Source organism: Meleagris gallopavo, chromosome 1, assembly GCF_905368555.1.
Source record: "Meleagris gallopavo chromosome 1, MGAL_WU_HG_1.1, whole genome shotgun sequence".
NCBI classification, from domain to species: Eukaryota; Metazoa; Chordata; class Aves; order Galliformes; family Phasianidae; genus Meleagris; species Meleagris gallopavo.
This window is the reverse complement of record NC_139404.1, coordinates 109,464,217-109,484,277: the sequence shown is the minus strand read 5'-3', so window position 1 is coordinate 109,484,277 and position 20,061 is coordinate 109,464,217. Positions and strand designations below refer to the sequence as shown.

The following is a 20,061-nucleotide window of genomic DNA, read 5'->3' as shown; positions in this document are numbered from 1 at the left end:
TTTGCTTCCAAAAATCTACTCAGTTGCATTCACCAAATAACAAAAAGGGGAAAAAGAAATAACAGCAAAAAACAAAACAAAACAAACAAACAAACAAAAACCCCACACAACAAACTCTAGTGATACTGTACTCATCCATCATAAAGCCCAACTGAGACAAGTGGAAGGTTATAAGATCTGTGTAAAATATTCTCTAGCAATCTCAAAGGTATAAAGCCAACAGAGTGACAGAGGATTTATGACCCTTCCTGAGATTATTTATTAACTTGGTCTTATCTTGCTACTCCGAAGCCCACTATAAATAGATACTATACCTTCCATACTGAGTCATTACGCCTGGTGGGAAGTAGGCTGTGTAGCAGCCTCCAGAATACTGCTCTTCACACCAGTTCTTCTCTTCATAATGCACTGGCTGTAAAACAGACATTAATTCACTCAAGGAAAGGATAAAGTCTCAGAGAAGCTAATAAGAGAACAGAGGAGACAGCAGTGAAAATAGCTTATGATTTGTTGCATGACAAGATGAGCACATTTAACAAGTCTGTTAATGCAGTATGGATCAGACACAATAGACCTTAATTTTAGACACTGCTAGCTGTTTAAAAAAATAGCCAATCTGAGCACTGCAGAAGATAATCCTCTTAATCTGTCAATGTAAATTTATGCTCTGAGCACACATTTATGCTTTGAGCCATGAAAAGCAAAATTAACCTCTGGTATAAACTGGTGTAATATTTGTAATGTGTACATTGGGTACAAAAACATACTGTTAAAAAATGCAAAGTATTGTACTTGCATGGTTTGACATACAGTATCGCTATGTTTAAAATGATGTAATCTTGAGATTGGTGTCTACAACATTTAGCTCATGTAAAATTGCCCTTAAAGGATAAAGGGCTTTGATCACATAACCTAAGTTGGAGATGACATAAATCCTATCAGTTATTTACCGTTACAGAGAAGAGAAGAGAAAGCAAAGACAAAAATAAAAATGTGTAGTAGTGGATCTTAGCAACTTGTAAGAGAGAAGAAACATTGTGCTCAACATGGAGTAAGATGGAATCTCGGAACTGTTGATATTTATGGTGGTAAACACAATGAATCCCACCCTCAGCAATGCAGAGAATGAGAATATATTTGTATTTTTAACTGCTTCATGAAAGTATTCATATCCTCTCTGTCAGGTACAACACAAGATTTGCTGTAACACAGTCTCCCCTTCCCCACAGAGAGCAGCAAAACCTCCTGTATCATGAGCCACTTCCCAAATAGTACTGTGCTCCAGCACATCCCAGTCTCATTCTGCCCTTCCCAATTGCCAGCAATACTGTTGAGAGACACCAAGATTTAGATTGTGTGCTTACATGTAAAGCTTCTTCTGATCCCAAAACTTTTGCATAGAGTTCACACAGCCTTGTCTTCCTGCAAGAGAAAAACAACGAAAGGCTTCTGGGTAAGAAAAGAGAAAATACACTGCCCCTAAAACGTTCAAGTTTCAAGATAGTAAGTGTAAGTATTTGCTAAAACTTGAGGTTCCACTTTTGGGATCTATTCTAATTGCTCAGACTCTGGAGCAGATCACTTTAGGAATATCTTGCACTCAATAAACTTCTGTGCTGCATAAATGCCAATTTTACCAGCAGTTATGCAAGCTGTTCCCTTAAGATAACTCTAGCAGCCCAAGTTCATATATTACCCAAAGGTCCTCTAGGCTGTCAGGAAAAAAAAGAAGTAAGGGATTGCACTTTTTTTTCTTGGCACGTAGTCCAAGATAAAATTTGTTCTTACAAAGATGCAGGTATTGATAGCCTGAGGCTCTCAGAGAAACAGTTCTTTATTTCTGTATCTATAAAATCTCCTCCTGTTTTAGTTTATGAGTCTATAAATCCATGAACATAGTTCATTCTGTAGCAAGCCCCAAGTGCAATTAAGTTTGTTCTTATAAGCTTCTGGGTCTTACATTTAGCTGCACTGCACCAATTTCCAAAAAGAAGATCAAGATGAAATAATAGTTAAGCCATTATGAAAACCAAATAAACACACAAACACAACACTGAAAAGGTGTTTACTTCTGGAAGTAAACCCTGTGCTCCACAGAAAGCCACGTTGGCCACAAGTCACAGCAATGCAGCAGCCCCAGCTCCATATCTGCATGGGTCCCCTTTCCAACCCTATGAGAGTATGAGAAAATCCTACTGATAGAGCCCTAGGATGCAGCCCAGCTATACCCACGGGCAGCTGAACTCAAGGAATACTATAAAAAGAGGACGAGAAAAAGAAGAAGGCCTGAAAGCCCTTGAAGAAGGTGTCCTTCTGTGCAGGCTAGGGCAGAGCTGTGGGCACTGGGTGTTGCTGCTACTGGAAGGCAATGAGCCTAGTGGCAGTAGATGAAAGGGAAGCAACTCCTTCCTGAAGCTCCTGGACAGAAGCAGAAATACAGAGTAACTGGATATGGGACGTAGAGAGCTGTGGGGCCTAAATATGACCATCTCCTTGTATTCAGGGATCTAGCAACAGCCATAACGAAAGATACCAGTTCCTCTGCCTCTCACTCTCTGAGTGAACTGACCACCATGCCCTACATTCCACTAGCACCTCTGCAGTGTCTCAACCAAACAAAGCTATTTTAACAGCAGGAACAAGCAAAAACCCTCTGTTAGGATCTGCCCACCATCCCTCATAAATGCCCACTGGGCTCCTGCTCTTTGGGCAGGTCAATAACACTGCAAGGCTCCATGGGACCCATCTGCTCCTGTTTCTTCCAGCACCATGATGAGGATGAGGAGCCTCCTCCTCAAGATCCACATGTGCCCTGCCCCTTTTCCACATGTGACGTGTGGACCCTCTCAAAAGCCCAGAAATGGAAGAGCAGAAGGTGGTAAGGATGCTCAGGTATGGACATCTGAAGGGTTCCACGATGCTGCAAGTTCACTGCTGTTTGTCAACCACATTGCAAACACACATAAAGTTAGTTAAAGATAGCTGTGTAAGAGAAAATATTAAGCTTCAGGTCAAGAGCATCTCCAGACTATGAAGAAACTGATCTTGGAAAGAATTATTTATCAATAACACGGTATTCGAAAGAAAGAAAAGCCACCACAAGACTGCGCACAGAAAAGTAGTTTCCAAAGGGCTGCAAATGTACCAACAGTAATCTGTTACTGAGATAATTCTCCCTAATAAGAGCAATCCCTGCAGATGCACTGGCCTCTCTGTACCATCTGTCTCCTTTGTTTCTGAATAGTTTAAATAAATTCTTATTTATGAATTTATTGCTAATGCTTGCATGGAACATATGGAATATGTAGCAAGTAAAATCCTTATTTCTTGGCTTTGGACTCAGCTGTGAAATTGCCACCAGTACTAAATAAGAGGAATGTTATCAATGGAGCTGTTTAGGTAGGATCCTATCAAGAGTGACACACAATGATTTCTCCCTGCAGTGAGGATGAAGTGCACGTGCAGACATGCAGTCCCTTGCCCTGGTCTTTTATCCCAAGGCTATGTGATACCTTTGTTGTGCAGCAAAGAAAGGTAGGGTAAAATCTAACCTTGTCATTACTCACTGGCACCTGGCCTAGCTGGAAGGAAGTGGTGAGATTCACCCCCTTACATCTGGTTTAAACTGTAAAGCATTTCCCACACCCTCCCACCGATGTTTACAGCCATGATTTAGGATAGCTGCAACAGACACTATATCCCACTCCTCACATCCAGTACTAAAAACCTGACTCTCTTGATCCTGTGACAAAGCTGGAGCCTAGCTATTGCTCATAGTATCTGTGTACATAGAAACATTAAGGTTGGAGAAGACCTGTAAGATCATCTAGTCCAACCATCCACCTATCACCAATATTACTCACTAAACCATGTCCCTCAGTACCACATCCACACATTTCTCAAACACCTCCAGGGATGGTGACTCCCCCACCTCCCTGGACAGCCTGCCACTGTCTCACCATTCTTCCAGAGAAGAATTTTTTCCTAATATCCAACCTGAACCTCCCCTGGGACAACTAAAGGCCATTACTTCTCATCCTATTGCTGTTCCTTGGGAGAAGAGGCTGACTCCTACCTTGCTACAACCTTCTTTCAGGTGATTCAGCGATAAGATCTCACCTGATCCTTCTCCTGATTGAATAATCCCAGTTCCCTCAGCCACTCTCCATAGGACTGCACCAGAACATCGTAACCTCTATCTAAATAACAGAAACCATTCGCACTGTGCCTTCTCCTGGATCCCAGTTTCCAGTGGAAGGAGACTTGTGCTGGTGTAGAAGGAAGGAGCTACAGGCCAAGAGGCTCCTGCCTGGACTGGCAGTGACCAGGACCACATAGGTCAGAGAGGCACACTTGATCCCTACTCCAGGGTGTATCTACAAACACACTCATGTTTCATGACCATTCTTTACTGAAACAAATTCCTGTCTTCAGTTGCGACTTATACATCACTAGAATAACCCTTTACAGAAAAAGAATTTCTTCGCAGGTATTGCTCGGTAATATCTCATAGGCTGACACAGTGTAAGACGTCATTTGGTGTTTATGTTGACTGAAAACACTGGGCATGCTGGATTTCAGAATAACTACATTACTTCTATCCACCAAAGCCTGAATCCAATACTGACAAAATGAAGAGAGCCTGTGATTTCAGGCTGTCACTTCAAAATACTAGGATACTAACAGCCCTAGATAGATCCATTATCCACAGACTGCTAGACTACCCGCAAAGCCAATTTGAGATGACTACATCTCTAGTTAGGCTAGCCATTACTCTAAAAATATTTGCTTATTTGGATACGATATTCCTTGTGGTATGCTTAAAATACAAATACATTTTCTCTGTGTCAAAATCAAACTCTTCTCATTTCCACAGTCTACATATAGCTTTTAGTTTAATCTGATCCTGTGAATCAGTGTGATAGAAAAAAAGTTCATTATTTCGTAAATTCTATTTTCATAATAGACAAAAGAGCAGTTTTGTATGCACAGATTTGTTTTCAAGACAGTAACAAAGACCTTCATCTGTGCCTGAAGGGCATTTTTGTCTGCAACTGTGGGAGGAGAGCTGGAGGCAGCTTTTTGACCTCTTTGTGATCCTAAGGTCTTGTTCACAGCAGATACAGCAGCATTAGGGTTCAGCAAAAGATGCTGAAAGAACCCACCAGGATGACTAGCAAAATCAAGCACAGTGGAAAGACCTATCCCTTCTGACAAGCTTTCTAAGAGCTCAGAGCAGTTGCAGGAAGCTAGACAGGTAGCAGTGGAGGATGAGGCTGCCCTAGATCCTTCCCAGAGAGCTCAGCAGGATATATACACTACTTCATAGTCAGCAGCTTACAGCAGTTCTTCTATTGGTGACACACAACCAGAGCAGCCCTGCTAGAGTCTGAGAACCAGTTCCAGAGTGTTTCCAAACAGAAGAGACTGGCTGCCACATCAGCTGCCACTTTGGATGAAGGCCCCACATGATTCCCCCCAAAAAACAAATAGAATTCTTCCTGAAAGTGACACTTTTGCCTATTGCCACAAGGTTACATCTTCCTTCCAATCTGGGCACCTTTTCTCGCTCTGGTTGTTTATAACAAAAGCCAGACTCTGAACCCATTCAAATTTCCAACGTTTCTACTCACCTTTCTTCTTTGGTGAGATTGGTCAGTCTTCTACACTTTCGAGCAAGAATGAAACTGTAAAAAAGGAAGACCACAAACAATTTGTTTCCATTATGTTACTACATTTCCTGCATTATTTAATACACCCAAACTTTTTGATGAGATGATGTGATTAGTAATATTGGCTTTAACCCTAACCCTAACCCTATCCAAAATATCCATTTCACCTCATGTAATGATGGAACTCACAAGCTGTAATATCTGTATGAGCTGTTTCCCAATGACCTAAATTTTATACAGCAGTGCATGCAGTGTATAATAACAATAGCTAAAATCTGAGATTGACCAGGAAATCAGTAACTTTTTAAGATTGATCTGCCAGATTTAAAATAAAAATAATGAGTGCTAGAGAATTTAAATTTTCATTTAAAGAGCTGCAAGTTTTGGGGGAGAAAAATATTTGGAGAAAACATTAAATCTGTGCATTCACTCCCTTTTTTTCCTCCTCCTTTCTTTCTGCTTCTCCACTTTTATATTTTGCAGTATGACAAGGCAAAATATGACAGGGAGAAAAAGAGAAGAAATAGTATTTTGTATTTTAAAATTTGCTAATAAATCCCAATGAGAATTTTATTGGAAGTAAGACTCGTGGAAAATATTCACCATACACTGAGATCCAACCCTTTAACTATTATAGAATCATAGAATATCTACAGTTGGAAAGAACCCACAAGGATCAAGGAGCTTATTTTATCAGAGCATTCAAAAGTAGCAGATTTTCTGTTTCAGTTGTTGCTTCTAAGACAAAATAAAAAGGCATGAACTGTATGTCTTTTCTGTCTCTTACCCTATTATAGCAGGAAAGCTGCCATCAGGTTTAGTATCATCAAGTGTTAAACCAATTGCAGCATCCTCATCTTCAATCATCATGGTACCACAATACCCTGTAAGCATAAGGGGGAAAAGAAGATAGGACCTATGCATTTGAACACAGCAGTGAGCTTCTGAGATGCTGGGAAATATTCAAAATTTATCTAGACAAAGCCCTAAACAACCTGATCTAAAAACACACTGCTTTGAGCAATTAACTGAATTAACTGACGTCCAGAGTTCCCTCCCAAAGCATATAGTTCTCTGATTCTTCAATTCTAATACAAGGATATATGAAAAAGAAGGAAAAGAGAAAGAAAAAAAAAACAACACAAAACATGCAGAGTGATCTCCATCAAGTGACAAAAACTAGCACAGATCCCTTGCTGACCTGCAAGGCAGGTCATGGAAGTGCTAGATACTATCCAGAAGGGATCTGCTGACAACAATTTTTGGAAGTGTCATTTAAGAAAAGGCCAATAAAAGAATCTTCTACTTTTGAATTTAAGTTGTAAAAATAAGTTATTCTGCAACCCAGTTAGTAAGGTTGCACAGAAATTGCAGAGAAACAGATTGTTCTCAGGTACTGAAGGCATTCAAATGCCCCTAGCACAATTGTTTCCATATGTGACATTTATGTCAGACCCAGAAGGAGATGTTTGTACATGGTTTTGAAAATGCAGATGTTCTTAAAAGAACAATCAGAAGAAAAGGAGAGTATGAAAACTATGGATTCTACCAGGAAATGGAGTCATCTCTTGCTAATACATTCCAAAACCTAATGGCCAGAATACGTCAAAATCCAGAACTGTTAAAATCATTCACAGAGATGAAGGGTGTGTGAAATTTCTACACAAGTACAAATGGGGACTCATAACCACTGAAGAGAAATGAGTGCTTATTATAGCACAGTTTGTTTGAGAGTACGTTGCAAAAGAAATCTGAGGAATCAGGACATAAATGGAGCAGGTAGGATGTCTATGGGAAGATACTCTAAGTGAATGTTTCCCAATGCATCCAGAAGGCAGAGGTTTTGCAGGCTGATAATTGATAAGACCTGTCTCCATCATAGATCACTTGTACCTCTAGACTACTGTACAAGTGGGAGAGACTCATCTCATAATCATGAATCTCAAGAATCTGAAGGAAAAAGAGAGGACAACAAAGAACAACCAAGGTACTAAGCAACAGGCAAGAGTGCACTTTGCTTTCCCCCTCACATCTACTCCTCCTTTTTCTTCTCCCACCCACTCTCTTTTCTAAACCTCTTTCCCTCAAATTTCTCAAGCAAGGAAAGGCAAAAATGGTATAGAAGTATAAGAAATTTCCTAAGACCCATAATTCTCTGAACTCAAAGCCTGCTCTGCTCCCACGTACCTTCTCCCTCTCTCTGTCACAATTATTACTACTAGTCCCTTTAATTAAAACATAATACCCTTCTTCCTCCAGAAGGTTTCCTTATAGTACACAATGCACTTGATGACTGAGCCCATCGGGATTCGGTTGATGAGCTGGTTTCTCATTGGGGGCAAAGGTGGGTTGAAATGAATCTTCAAACCAAGAACTGGGGGAATGGCACTGATCACATATTTGCCCTGGAAAAAAATTATACATAAGCCAAATACATTCTCCACTATTTCATCCTAAATACTGCTCTAATGATCTCAGCAGACTTCTAGAGATGTTGCAGGGTTTATCTTTCAAAAGCAATTTTGGCATTTAGCATAAGAATTGTGAAATCAAACCCTCACAAAATCCTGGTTGCCAAAACAACAAACAAGCATTATATAAACAGCCATCTGTTCCAATGATGGGCAGCTGCTCTTTTCCCAGCCCCTGAAAAAATCCAGGGGACAGATTTTGTTGCAAGAGTTTGTTGGTCTTCTTTCCATCTGGTCTCTTTTCTTATAACTTCGAAGCCAAAATGGAAATGCTTTCATAGGAAGTTTACTACCAAGCTACATTGCTGTGTTCACCCTACTACTACCTGTTAATTCCAATGGTAACAGAACACAAAATAGAGATGCTTGTGAGGAAGGAATTTCAATATAAACTTTGCTTTTTAGATATCACTATAAAGCTCTATCATTGGTTACTATTAGGCACAACCAGAAAACGTGACTTGTCATAGTTATTTCAGTCTCTGTTATATTTTTCTACAGGATTTTGGAGAAATCACAGAGGAAAACTAAAATTTTCTAGCTGTCCAAACAAAAATGGTTGCTGAGATGTAAGAGGTTTCATCACCTCGTATAATTCATGATCCAAGGTTTCCACTACGACATTTTCACCCGACTGGTCAATGCGGATTACTGGTTTCTTCAGCTTCACTCGGCCTCCCAAGCGTTCCATTATTTTCTCACTGATCTGTCCAGAGCCTCCAACAAACTTCCTCTCCTGAAACATGGAAAACAACAACATAGCAGAGAGAAATCAGCAGAACAATGCCTCCAAAGACTGTATGTATCATGACAAGTCTTTTGCTTGAGATTCAAACCAAACTCTATTCTTCTGTTATTGCCAAATCTTTTTAATTAAGTTTAGCAGTTTCACTTGGAAAATGTCTTCACATTACTTTTCCTCTCAGTGAACTTCTACACCTCCTATGTCTGACTACCAGCCAAAACTAGAAGTATCAGTAATGTCATGAGAAAAACTTATTCTCATGCAGTCTCCAAATGGATTCCACAGAAATGTGTGAATAAGCAACATTTCCCGTAAGGATTTAAACTTTTAAACCTTTCTCTGAGTTCACTCTTTTCATTGCTTAAGTCTATATGAGAAGTAGAAACCCTGATCTACCTAATAACAAAATATAAGAAATGAAATAGCTCACATCAAAAATGTATCCTGCAGTATGTAACTTAACATAAAAACAAAAAAAAATCACCTCTAAGATACTGGAGAAATACAAACAGTATTTTATGAAAAGTATTTATAATCAAATTATCTACAATTATTGATTTATCTGTGCATATCTACCGATGTATTTTAATGTGCTGTAATGAATTCTTCTTATTTTTATTTTTAGGTATTTATTTATGACTAAAAAGCTTTTCTAAAAATACAATTGTTTCTAACATACTAAATAAAATTTGCATTTCTAAAGTAGACCATTAATAGAGCCTTCACTTTCTAGAAATGCAGAAGTAGCACCAATGTGCCAATCACTTTAGAGCGACACTATACTTCAGCATAGGTGTTCATTTTCTTCAGACTGATTTTAAAATCTTTACAGGCTTAACCCTTGAAAGCTTGTGTTTTCAGGAACTGAGCTCTTGGCTACAATTCCAGTATCCATTTGGAGTGCTTCTACATGCTCCTGCAGTTAGCATTCCCATCTTCATGAAGTAGTTCTGAAGTGGTAAGGCTTGGTTCAGCCCCACAACATTCCAAACTGAATAAACAATGTGTTCTGACCAGAGCCCAAAAAAAGAGACAGAGTCAGGAACTGCTATAAATGCACTGATCCCTAGGTCCATGACTTCAGCGCACAGCCTTCAACACAAGTTTTCCAAGAGTCTGATTACTGTGTAAATGCATGCAAATAGTGCTGTTGCTACTGTGCTATTGGTCAAAGTCAGGGGTGTACCAGCTTGCCCTCTGAACTTAACTATATATAAGCAGAAGAATGGAACTTAAAGAAAGGTCCATCAACAGCTGCAGAAGGTGATGGCTGACAGTACCTGTCCTCCATTGGTTGTTGAGAAAATCCTGGCTGTCCCCCCACATTGCTTCACGTACCACAAAAACCAGAGAGCAGACACCTCATGGGGTTCAGAAGTGACATCCACATTTACAAACAGAGTTGCAAAACTTTTGGCAGCCCTGCAGCAAAGATAAGAAAGTGTGTTGCTTTAAAAACTGAAGAAAGATGTCAATCTTGTTCTTTGGTTGGGGAGATAATGACTTTGTCAACTTCTTTTTCCACTGGAGTTGAGGGCAAAGAATTTCTTGATTTCAAATGAAAGAGAAAACAGTAGCAATTGGTTGTATGGAACATTTTTCAAGAAACCCTATAAAAAACGTTAATCAAATACTGCTGTATTCCAGCAAAATTAGGAAATACAAGAACCAATGAAAACTAATGGCATTTTAGGCTACTGATACAAAATCAGCTTGCCATCCCAGACTCGAGATTATGGGAAGGAAGCTTTCCTGTCTTCACAGGACAGCAAAACCATCATGTCCTCCTTGTTCCTGGATTATATCCAACATCTGCTGTTCTGTTTGCACTTGTGAAATGCCTACCCCTCAAGCACACAGCATACGGATTATTCAACATTTGCCATTTAAAAAGGTTAGGTATCTTAGATGTTAGTTATCTAAGGTCTCTGGTTAGTCAGCACTCCCCCACACTGTTCTCTGCTGTTGTGCTTGGGGGGAGGGGGTGGGGCTGCTGCAGCAGGAACATACCAAGGAGAGAAATACAAGAAGGAAGCCATAAAAGAAGCCACAGTATATACAGACTCAGGCAAATGTCCGCCAAAAAAAAAAAAAAAAAAAAAAAAAAAAAAAAAAAAAAAAAGTAAAGGACAGTTTTGATTGCACAGTTCAGTATTTTAAATGGTGGTTTCTTACCCAGCAGTGACGAACACAGAAGTGGAAAAGTGGTCTGTGTCTGAAGAAGGATTACTGCTTTATGTCCTGCTGTTGGTAACTTTCATTAGTGGAATAAGTAAAATGGCAGCACAAAATGGGAATTACGGTATAATCTCTACATTTTGGATTGCTCTAGGACAGTTAATTATGGCTCATTCTTCCTGTTAAAAATAAATGCTTCTTCTACCCTCATTCTGAGAAAGATTTTAAAATGACATTTAGAATAGGACCACAAGATGCTCAGCTTAATTGCACCATGAGCAAAAGCTACTGGGTGTCTAAATGCATTTCATATACTAAGCACCAGATAATGAATGAACTCCAAAGCCAGCACTGAAACCACTTTCAGCTGAACCATTTTCAGCCTTTGAACTTCCAATACAATTAAAAAAAAAAAAAAAATTGAGAAAAGCATAATTCAAACATACTATTCCAAACTCATTTGCAGTTCTACATAGAAGAAAAAGTCTCCTATCCCTGCTAAAAATGCACACAGCCCTGCTGAAGTGAAAAGCTAACCCACTTTCTGAAATGAGTGTGTTCTGACTTCATTATTGACCGTTAAAAAATAGCACAGAAAATATTTATCATTTTTATCTGCATAAACACATACTATAAAATATGATCAGCACTGAAAGATGTTTTGTTTAATGGGAGAATTAGTGCATGTGTTTACTAATATCTCATAGGCAGAAGCTACTAGGCAGAAGTTAAAACCTTATCATTTCTGCTGCCTTCTCCCATTGCTTTTCAGCATTTCAGTTCCCCAGTTTCCTCTGGTGTTTTACCTAGAAATGGCAATATGATTTCGGCCAAGAGCACATAGGGCACTTCCAGCATATGAGACTAGCCAAAAGCAAATCTGTACGGTCTGTTAGATGAAAGGAAATAGTAGAAGGCTACCCTTCTGGATCACTACCCTTCCAGAGTGGGAAGTTTCTAAAGCATGTTATCCAAATCTGGGCAAATCAAGTTGAGATGCACAAATAAAATCTGAAAAGCATCTTGGAATTAAGGGAGCCTGACAGTCATGCCAATACTGAAGTAAAATGTCAAGACTTATTCCATCACAGAGTTCGAAAAATTATGATTGTAGAGCTATCAGATATTGACTACAGCATGTGGTGTTCTGATAACTTGAATAATTCCTTACCAAAACAGAGTTTAAGATGGCCAGCAGGATGAAAGCATGTATTTCTATTTTGTTTAACCAAATACAGATGGTGGCACAAATGAGAAAGGCTTTCTATATATGTATGCACAGTTATCATTCTTGTTGCAAATGAAAACAAAATGACCAGAACACTGAAAATTTTGGACAAGACCCTGCTGTTGATTAACAAGACTGTGTTACCCTCTGAAGACTGGCTGAAACCATAGAAATGCTCCCCAGATGCCACTGGCAGAGCTAGGCTTTTCCACTAAGATTGTTCAGACACCCTGCAGCAGAGTGTGGGGTGCTTAGAAATTCTGAAGCTGTTGCTGTTGAAATCAATCTCCTTTACAGCAAGGAAAAAATAATGTATTTTTGTTTCAGTGAGAAGAAAAACAATGAAACTGCTCTTGAATGGCAAGTAAAGAAAAATTACTTTGATGTATACATAAAAAAAAGGAAGCATTCATTCTCAGTTTTTCCCTGGGTGGTATATAGTGCAGCAGTTAAACAACAGAGTGATGGGTGTTAGACTGATTTAGTGCCATTTCAAGACAAATGTTATTCTTACAGTACTTTTGTAAAATCAGTTGGTCCAGTACAGAATAAAGGTAGGCTCTTCCATCAAAGGTGTGATTCAGAAACCTGCTGTAGCCAGAGCATTTTCTCATGAATAGTCAAACACATTTTGACATATATCAGATGAAAATACCCATGTATTCAGAGGTAATCCCTTACACAAAACCCATTTTCCTTATATATTTATATCAGCCTAAAAAGTTATGGAAATATAATATAAACTACTACATATGCTGATAGATATTGCAGTCTATCATAAAAATTTTCTCATCTCATTTCCCTAAAAAGGCTGTATTGTAGTGGTAGTTATATCTGTTTGCAAAGCAGTAGAACCTATTTGTAGTTCTAAGGTATATAAACATAAATTTTTATATCTACTTCCATATTGAAGAGTTTCTTACTTTGTCCAGCAAATTTTATCTATGAAATCTTGCATAGTCATTCTGTCCCATTCTTCTGCATGTGGAGCCTTCCACGGGGCTTCGTTGGGAATCTAAGGTAACATAAAACAGTGCTCATCAACAAATGAATGGATGTCAGAAGAAAAAGATAAAAAGTGAGCAAATTGTTTTCAGGTTAAAATAAGGAAATCTGGAGTTTTGTTTAGGTCTATTTTCAAAATAACCTTTATGTAATGTTTTTTAATATTCATTTTTAATAGTTCATTCTGAATGTGTTATCTTCAGAAGAAATACCATTTTGGGTTGGAATTAAAAGTTTGGGCAAAAAAAAAGGAGAGAATTAACATTGTAAGCTGAATGACTACATGAAAGAGAAATATGTAAGATGGAAGGTAGGGAACAGAACTTCTGCTTTATCCACAATATTTGCAACATCACCAATATAATCTCATCTTTATATGATTATTCAGCTTGCAAATTCCTGATAGTAGTACAGTGAACTTAATTTAATATGCCTTGAGGGTAGTTGTTTTTTATGTATTTTTGTAAGATTTAACACAGACTAATTTTAGAGTTAAGAGCTAGAACATAAAGCACAATAATGAGAGATGACTCTGGTTTATCCTGTGTCTCTCTTGTTCATTTATGGAAGTTACAGTCGCTTCTTTTCAAAACTGTGTAACTAAATGGAAATCATGAACCACTGGTAAAAAGCTGAAATGGTTGGGTTGAATTTGAGTGTGGAGAAGGATACATGTTACAGGCCAACAAATCTCTTAAAATGCTAACTCCTCAGTGACTGTGCAAAACGCTAAATCACAAGATTAAACCTGGATGCCCATATATAAAAAAACTGCAAAGGTACTACTGTAGACAGGCTCAGCAGTATGGCTTTCAGAAAGCTTGCCAGGATGCCATTTACACATGTGTTCTGACTACCAGTGTGGAGCAAAATTATGTACCAAAATATTGTTGCTCCTGCCAGCACTACACACATTCAAGCTAGAGCAGATCAAGCTATCTGCATCCTGGTTCAATTTTTACTATATTCCTCTGATCAGACCCTCACAGAGCTAAAGAAGTCAGCTGCAATTTCTCAAGCCATACCTCCTTTCCCATTTCATCCATGGTCCTCCACAGATTGTTGTAGTCCAGGTAGGCCAATGGATTCCACAGAGGAGGGAATGCACCTTTAAAGGGGTAAGATTTACCCTACAAGATGGTTAAAAAAAACAAACAATAAGATAATAAAAATTAAAATTAAATCATAATCATATGTGCAGGAAACCACACTAAATGGTTGAATGTTCACTAGAAGAACGCACAAATTTAATCACTAAGTCACTAAGGTCAGTCCAAAAATGAGACAGAACAGTATTGCTCAAATGAGATGATAAACTGGCTGTTTCTGAAAATAAGAAACATATGTTGCATATTTTCCTAAGTGCTCATGAAAAGACTGAATTGGTAATTGCATTTAGTTTTTTGTTTTTCTTTCAAAATCAGATCGAAGCAGCTGTGATGAGCTCTATCAAGCACTAAAATCATTGCTCAGAGACATTCCTGGAATAAATTTATTTTAGCTGCAAGAAAACATAGCATTTAATAACAAAACCCCCATTCCTCTCATTCAACAACCACATCTCTGGCAATACAGAGATTCTGGAGAGTGACAGCATGACCAATAACAATGTCCCAGTTATACCATTATACACTTAATAGTTAGATTTTATAAGTTTAGCCACTACAATGAATTCAGAAGGCCCAGCATAATTAAGGGCAGAATATGACAGGTAATTGGTAGAGCTATTTCATTTATGAGGCATTTCCCTGTCTGACTATACGTCTGGCAACATAACAGTTTTAAAAAGTCACAAAGAATTGCTCATTAGCATTATATGGTTACTCATTTCTTCATAACATGTTCTGGACTCCACCGAGTAAATGAATAATTAAGATCATATTATGTGCCACAGCTTATATTTCAAAACTTATATTAATTTACATATTTAAGCGGGCAGTGCATTTGCATGAACATTCATTGGCAGAAGTACTAACTTTGAAGTGATACTTGATACAGTGCCACAACAACTGATCACTAAAAAAGATTTACTCGCTCATTCTTCAAGAGAAACACTGCATCATGATCAAGTATTTAGAACCAGGTAAAAATGAAAAAACAAGACTGTATCTCATTGAAGGTAGCATCCAAAGATCACCTGCATGAAGAAGGGTCGAGCTAGGTTTGATTTAGCCTCTTTACGTGAAAGGACATTCAAAACTGCAGGTGTTGCAAACACCGAAAGAGACAGTAAAAGAGCAGAAAGGGATATTGAGAGACTAAAAGAACTTGGTCTAGAAATAACAAAATCAGATATAACCTTGAAAAATGCTGGCTTATAACTTTGAGGGCTTCTAATTCAAAGAGAAAGAAACTTAGAAAGCAGAAATCCCAAAACCCAGGGGTAAAAGGAAAAACAGATGAGAAATTTGTTTAAAAAAACACAAACAAAAACAACAGCAAACACAACCAAAAACCAAAACTCAAACAAATGAAAAACACACAAAGCCCCACAACAGATTAGAGGAAGAAACTGTTTTTTCACCTAGTCTTTGTAAGACTAATGAAATCCTCCTAACAAACACCAAGGTAAGGAAAGTCAGATAAAAAGTGAAGTGTAAGATGAAAGAAATTCATTTTTGTTACAATGGCATGTGAAGAAGTAACTGAAAAACAGCAACTCCACTTTGCTGGGCTTTAGAAGAGAGACTATGGTTTGTAACATGCCAAAATGTCAATATAAAAAAAGTTTTCAATCAGGAGTTTTGTTACAGTTGAAGTTGATTCCCAGTCATGAGGCAGAGGTACGAAGGTACAGAACACCTCACTTTCAATCTGAGAACGGACTTTACAGCACACATTCAGAAATAACTGCAGAAAATGTCAGGAAATAACTTTTCATTCAAAGTGGAAAAAAAGTGCATCTCTACAGTTTTCTTATTCACTCATATAAAAATACATTACTCCAGAATAATGAAAGATATATTCCTGTAGATGGAGATCATGAATGGTAGTGAGTTTATCCTTCTCTTGGCTCCAAAATGGATATTTTGACACTATTATGATCACTCTTAATGTGAACTTAGTTTGAACTGGGATGCACCCTCGTGGTCTATTCACCAGGGGGCATCATAACAGAAGAGCAATAAGTCACAGAGTAAGTAATCTCCTGTCCCAGCTAGTAAAATCTGAACCTTACTGGTAATTACCTTTTAGCTTTCTGGTGCACATAAAAATTTCATGCCAGCCAGCAGTCAGCTTTGCTGTGCTTTGTTCTGAGCACTGGAGGTGGAATACTTTGCATAGGTGTTTCAAAAAAAAGAGTGTATCAGTTTGGTTTTTAGTACCTAGCATTTCCAGATTGAGATTTATGAAATATGTATACTGCTGTGCTCGAGAAAACCAGGACAGCATCAGAATGGGTTATTCCAATTATTGATTTTGTTCTGAGCTTCCCGCCCTGCCACAGGCAATCCTAACTGAGTAATCCCCTCTGAGTTAATTCAACTCTTACAAATTCCCTGTGGTGTTTCTTCATGAGTGCACAGCTAAGAGACACATAAAACATATCTTTGTTTTAGTATTCTTCTATTTCACTGCATTTGAACTGTAGAAAGGGAAAACTTGGCTATACTTCTGTAGAAATCTGGGGTGACAAGTCTCATAAAGCACAAAAGCAAATCTCAAAAAAATAAAAACAATCACAAAAGAGAGGGAGTCTACTGTAAAAGTTGCATTTAATGGGTCCAAAGGCATTATCTAAGGCCTGATTCTTATTTCCTATGCAGACAAAATTCCAGGTCCCACATGTCAGAATTCTGTTTGCAAAGAGACTGCAAGACCAGGATCTATACAGAAACACAAACACTACCGAAAAACTGCTTATAGTTCTGAGTATTTTCCAAAAACTAAAACAATTCAGTTCTATAGAGTAATTTGTACTTTTACAAATACAACAAGCTTTTTTATATTTATGCCATACCTACCAGTGCTGCATGATCTCCAAAGAAAAACAAGAAATGTAGATAAAAGTATGCCTCAAAATGCACAAAACATTTACTTTTCAAATGTTTTCAATACCTAAATCAGAGCAGTATACTGCAATAATAACTACCCCTTCTGATCATCTGATGCAATATTTTTATATCACAATTGTAATAATGCTCAGAAGTACTTCTTACATTTTTTTCCTTTTTTTTTTAATTTTTTTTGAGGGAGGAGGAGCAGGAGTCCTCTCAATGGATTTAATAGAGAGCATGCACAGTCTTTAGAAACTGATTCATAATGTAAGTTGCAATGCTTCCAACATCAGCATTGGCAGTTGGAGGTCTACCTGCTATTGTACTTGCTGCTTGAAAAGACTGTTGCTGTAGCATGAGCTAAAGCATACTAAAAAAGTTGAAACTAGAGGGAGCAAACTGAATGAAGGAACACGTCTCAGGAATAAGCAAACAGGGAAATGAGGAATCCAACTTAAAATGTCAGAACTATTATAATTCCCAACACGTTTTCTCATTCATGTTTTGAAGAATGTCATGTCAACCAACACTGGGCTTAGTTATACTGGACCCACATAATAAATTGTATGGAAATAGACTTCCTATGTACACCAGGTCAAAGAGATGACATAACAAGAAATAGGTTACTACTACGGGGTAAAGGAAATATATAGCATGGCAACTCAGCAGCCCCTTGCATATCACTTCCAGGACTTGGGAAGCCACAGGGCTGGTCCCACACACTTTCCCTTCAAAGAGTGGCAGTGGGTGAATCGTTAGGGAAGAAAAGACATGCTTTACCAGCAAGTGTCATCAGTATCTCTCTGCACACTGGGATCTCTGAAGACTGCTGCTTTTGCATGCACAATACCCCTTCATGCTCCTCTAAACGTAATGTGCCTAGGTAGAACCTCAGCAGCATTCAACATCATGACCTGCAGCTCTTTGTCCGGGTTTTATAGCTGGTATAAACATCTTACCAATACAGTCAGCTTTCATGGTAGAAAACGTGACTCTGTGATGCAATCTCTGCATCCATGAATAAGCACAGATACTCCCTCAGCTAAGCCCTCTAAACCTCAGAGTAGCAGCTTCTAACTTCACCAGGATGCCACTCTGCATGTTAATTCTCAGTTACACAGCTTTGCAGGCATACAGTGCCCTCTGCTGATCTGCAAGCATGGGTACATCACGCACCTTGTTCTCTCAATTGAAAATCCTAGAAACTTCATTCACGTAAAGCACAGAAACAGCCTCTTCTCCCAGGTAACAGCAATAGGACAAGAGGTAACGGCCTCAAGTTGTGCCAAGGGAGGTTGAGGTTGGATATTAGGAAACATTTCTTCTCTGAAAAAGCGGTGAGGTAGTGGCACAGGCTGCCCAGGGAGGTGGTGGAGTCACAGTCCCTGTAGGTGTTCAGGAACCGTGCGGATGTGGCACTGAGGGACATGGTTTAGTGAACGTGATGGGGATAGGCTGGTGCTTGGACTAGGTGATATTAAAGGTCCTTTCCAACCATAATGATTGTATGATTCTAAGATATAAAATCCTGAGGAGGAAAATGAGAAATAGCAAGGAGTCGCATCAGGCTGGAACTCAGTACCTGACTCTTGTATTCATTTTCTCACTTGCTATACTGTGGAAAACTGTTCTCCTTGTTGTTTTCATTTTATTTATCTAATAATATGTGCCTCCAATGTAATCATAATTCTAAGGAAAACTAGAGAACTGGTGGCAACTAGTTGCACCAAATGATATCTCTAGCAGCTGAGAAAGGTAAGTAAGCCTACAGAGAAAACTGAGACGGTGAAGTCTTTTCTTTGAGAACCTGGCCTGCTTCTAAGTTCAGCTGGTTACTGTGCTGACAGTTATCATAAAAAGATACAAAGATTAGAAAATACAAATGCTGTGAAAGAAAATCTAGATAACTATGATGCAAACATATTGCAATATTAAGATGTGCCAAAATACCTTCTAATCATATTTCAATACTCAATTTGGGATCGTAAGCTTTGGATAATGAAGCATTTTGTGAAATTTGATCAGCAGAAGTAATTTCATTTTAAATGTAGCATAGCCATACACACTGGTCTGAAACACGCATCTTGAAAAAGAGAAGAAGCCAAGTGGGAGCAATTTGTTTCCAATGTATTATAGATGGAAAGTTCACCTTCACTCTGCCACCGCATCAGTCACACAAAAGCTGAGATATATGTCTTAACTGAAAAAAGCAGAATGAGAAAAAAATATAACACTAAAGTATTTAGAAAAAAAGCTTGAGGTTCTGCTATGAATTTAGAAGTGAATATAACTCTTGGATCCAAGCAGTTGAGAAAAGAGTGACTAAGTCTCTCTCCTACTAGAACCAGATTGTTTATTTAGAGATACTAAGAAACACCTTTACAAACAGTGTTCAGGTGCCTTAGGAAGCACAGAATTCAAGGGACTGCACTCAAAATATTCTCTGAAACTGGGGCTCCGAGGGCTTTCAATACCTGAATTAAACCTGCCAATGAAGGGGATAAAATCAAAAGAAACCTTTTCAGAATATTTCTGGAGTTTGACTTAAAAAACTTCCTTTCCCTCCCAGAAGCTGAGAAGTGGCAAAAAAGAAAAAAAAAAACAGAAGAAAAGACGAGTGTCATTTTGGAGTTAACCATGAAACCAGCACTCTACCCACATAAAAAAGCAACACAAAACCAACCCCTAAACACAAGGGCATCCTCGCCCTCTCAAAATGAAAACACTGTTTAAAGCAGAAGATAACATCAGCACCACTGGTTTT

At 38.4% G+C, this 20,061-nt stretch overlaps 1 protein-coding gene across 1 annotated transcript in view; it reads right to left on the bottom strand.

The window, feature by feature from the left end:
* LOC100540209 (amine oxidase [flavin-containing] B-like) overlaps positions 1-20,061 on the bottom strand; it is a 52,001-nt gene that overhangs the window by 7,160 nt on the left and 24,780 nt on the right. Inside the window, exons 4-12 of the mRNA XM_010724021.3 lie at positions 14,325-14,429; positions 13,218-13,309; positions 10,169-10,310; positions 8,730-8,879; positions 7,918-8,077; positions 6,460-6,556; positions 5,634-5,687; positions 1,365-1,422; positions 315-412 (exon numbers count right to left, since the gene is read on the bottom strand). Coding sequence (XP_010722323.1) covers positions 315-412; positions 1,365-1,422; positions 5,634-5,687; positions 6,460-6,556; positions 7,918-8,077; positions 8,730-8,879; positions 10,169-10,310; positions 13,218-13,309; positions 14,325-14,429 — 956 coding nt within the window. The remainder of the gene's footprint in view (positions 1-314; positions 413-1,364; positions 1,423-5,633; positions 5,688-6,459; positions 6,557-7,917; positions 8,078-8,729; positions 8,880-10,168; positions 10,311-13,217; positions 13,310-14,324; positions 14,430-20,061) is intronic.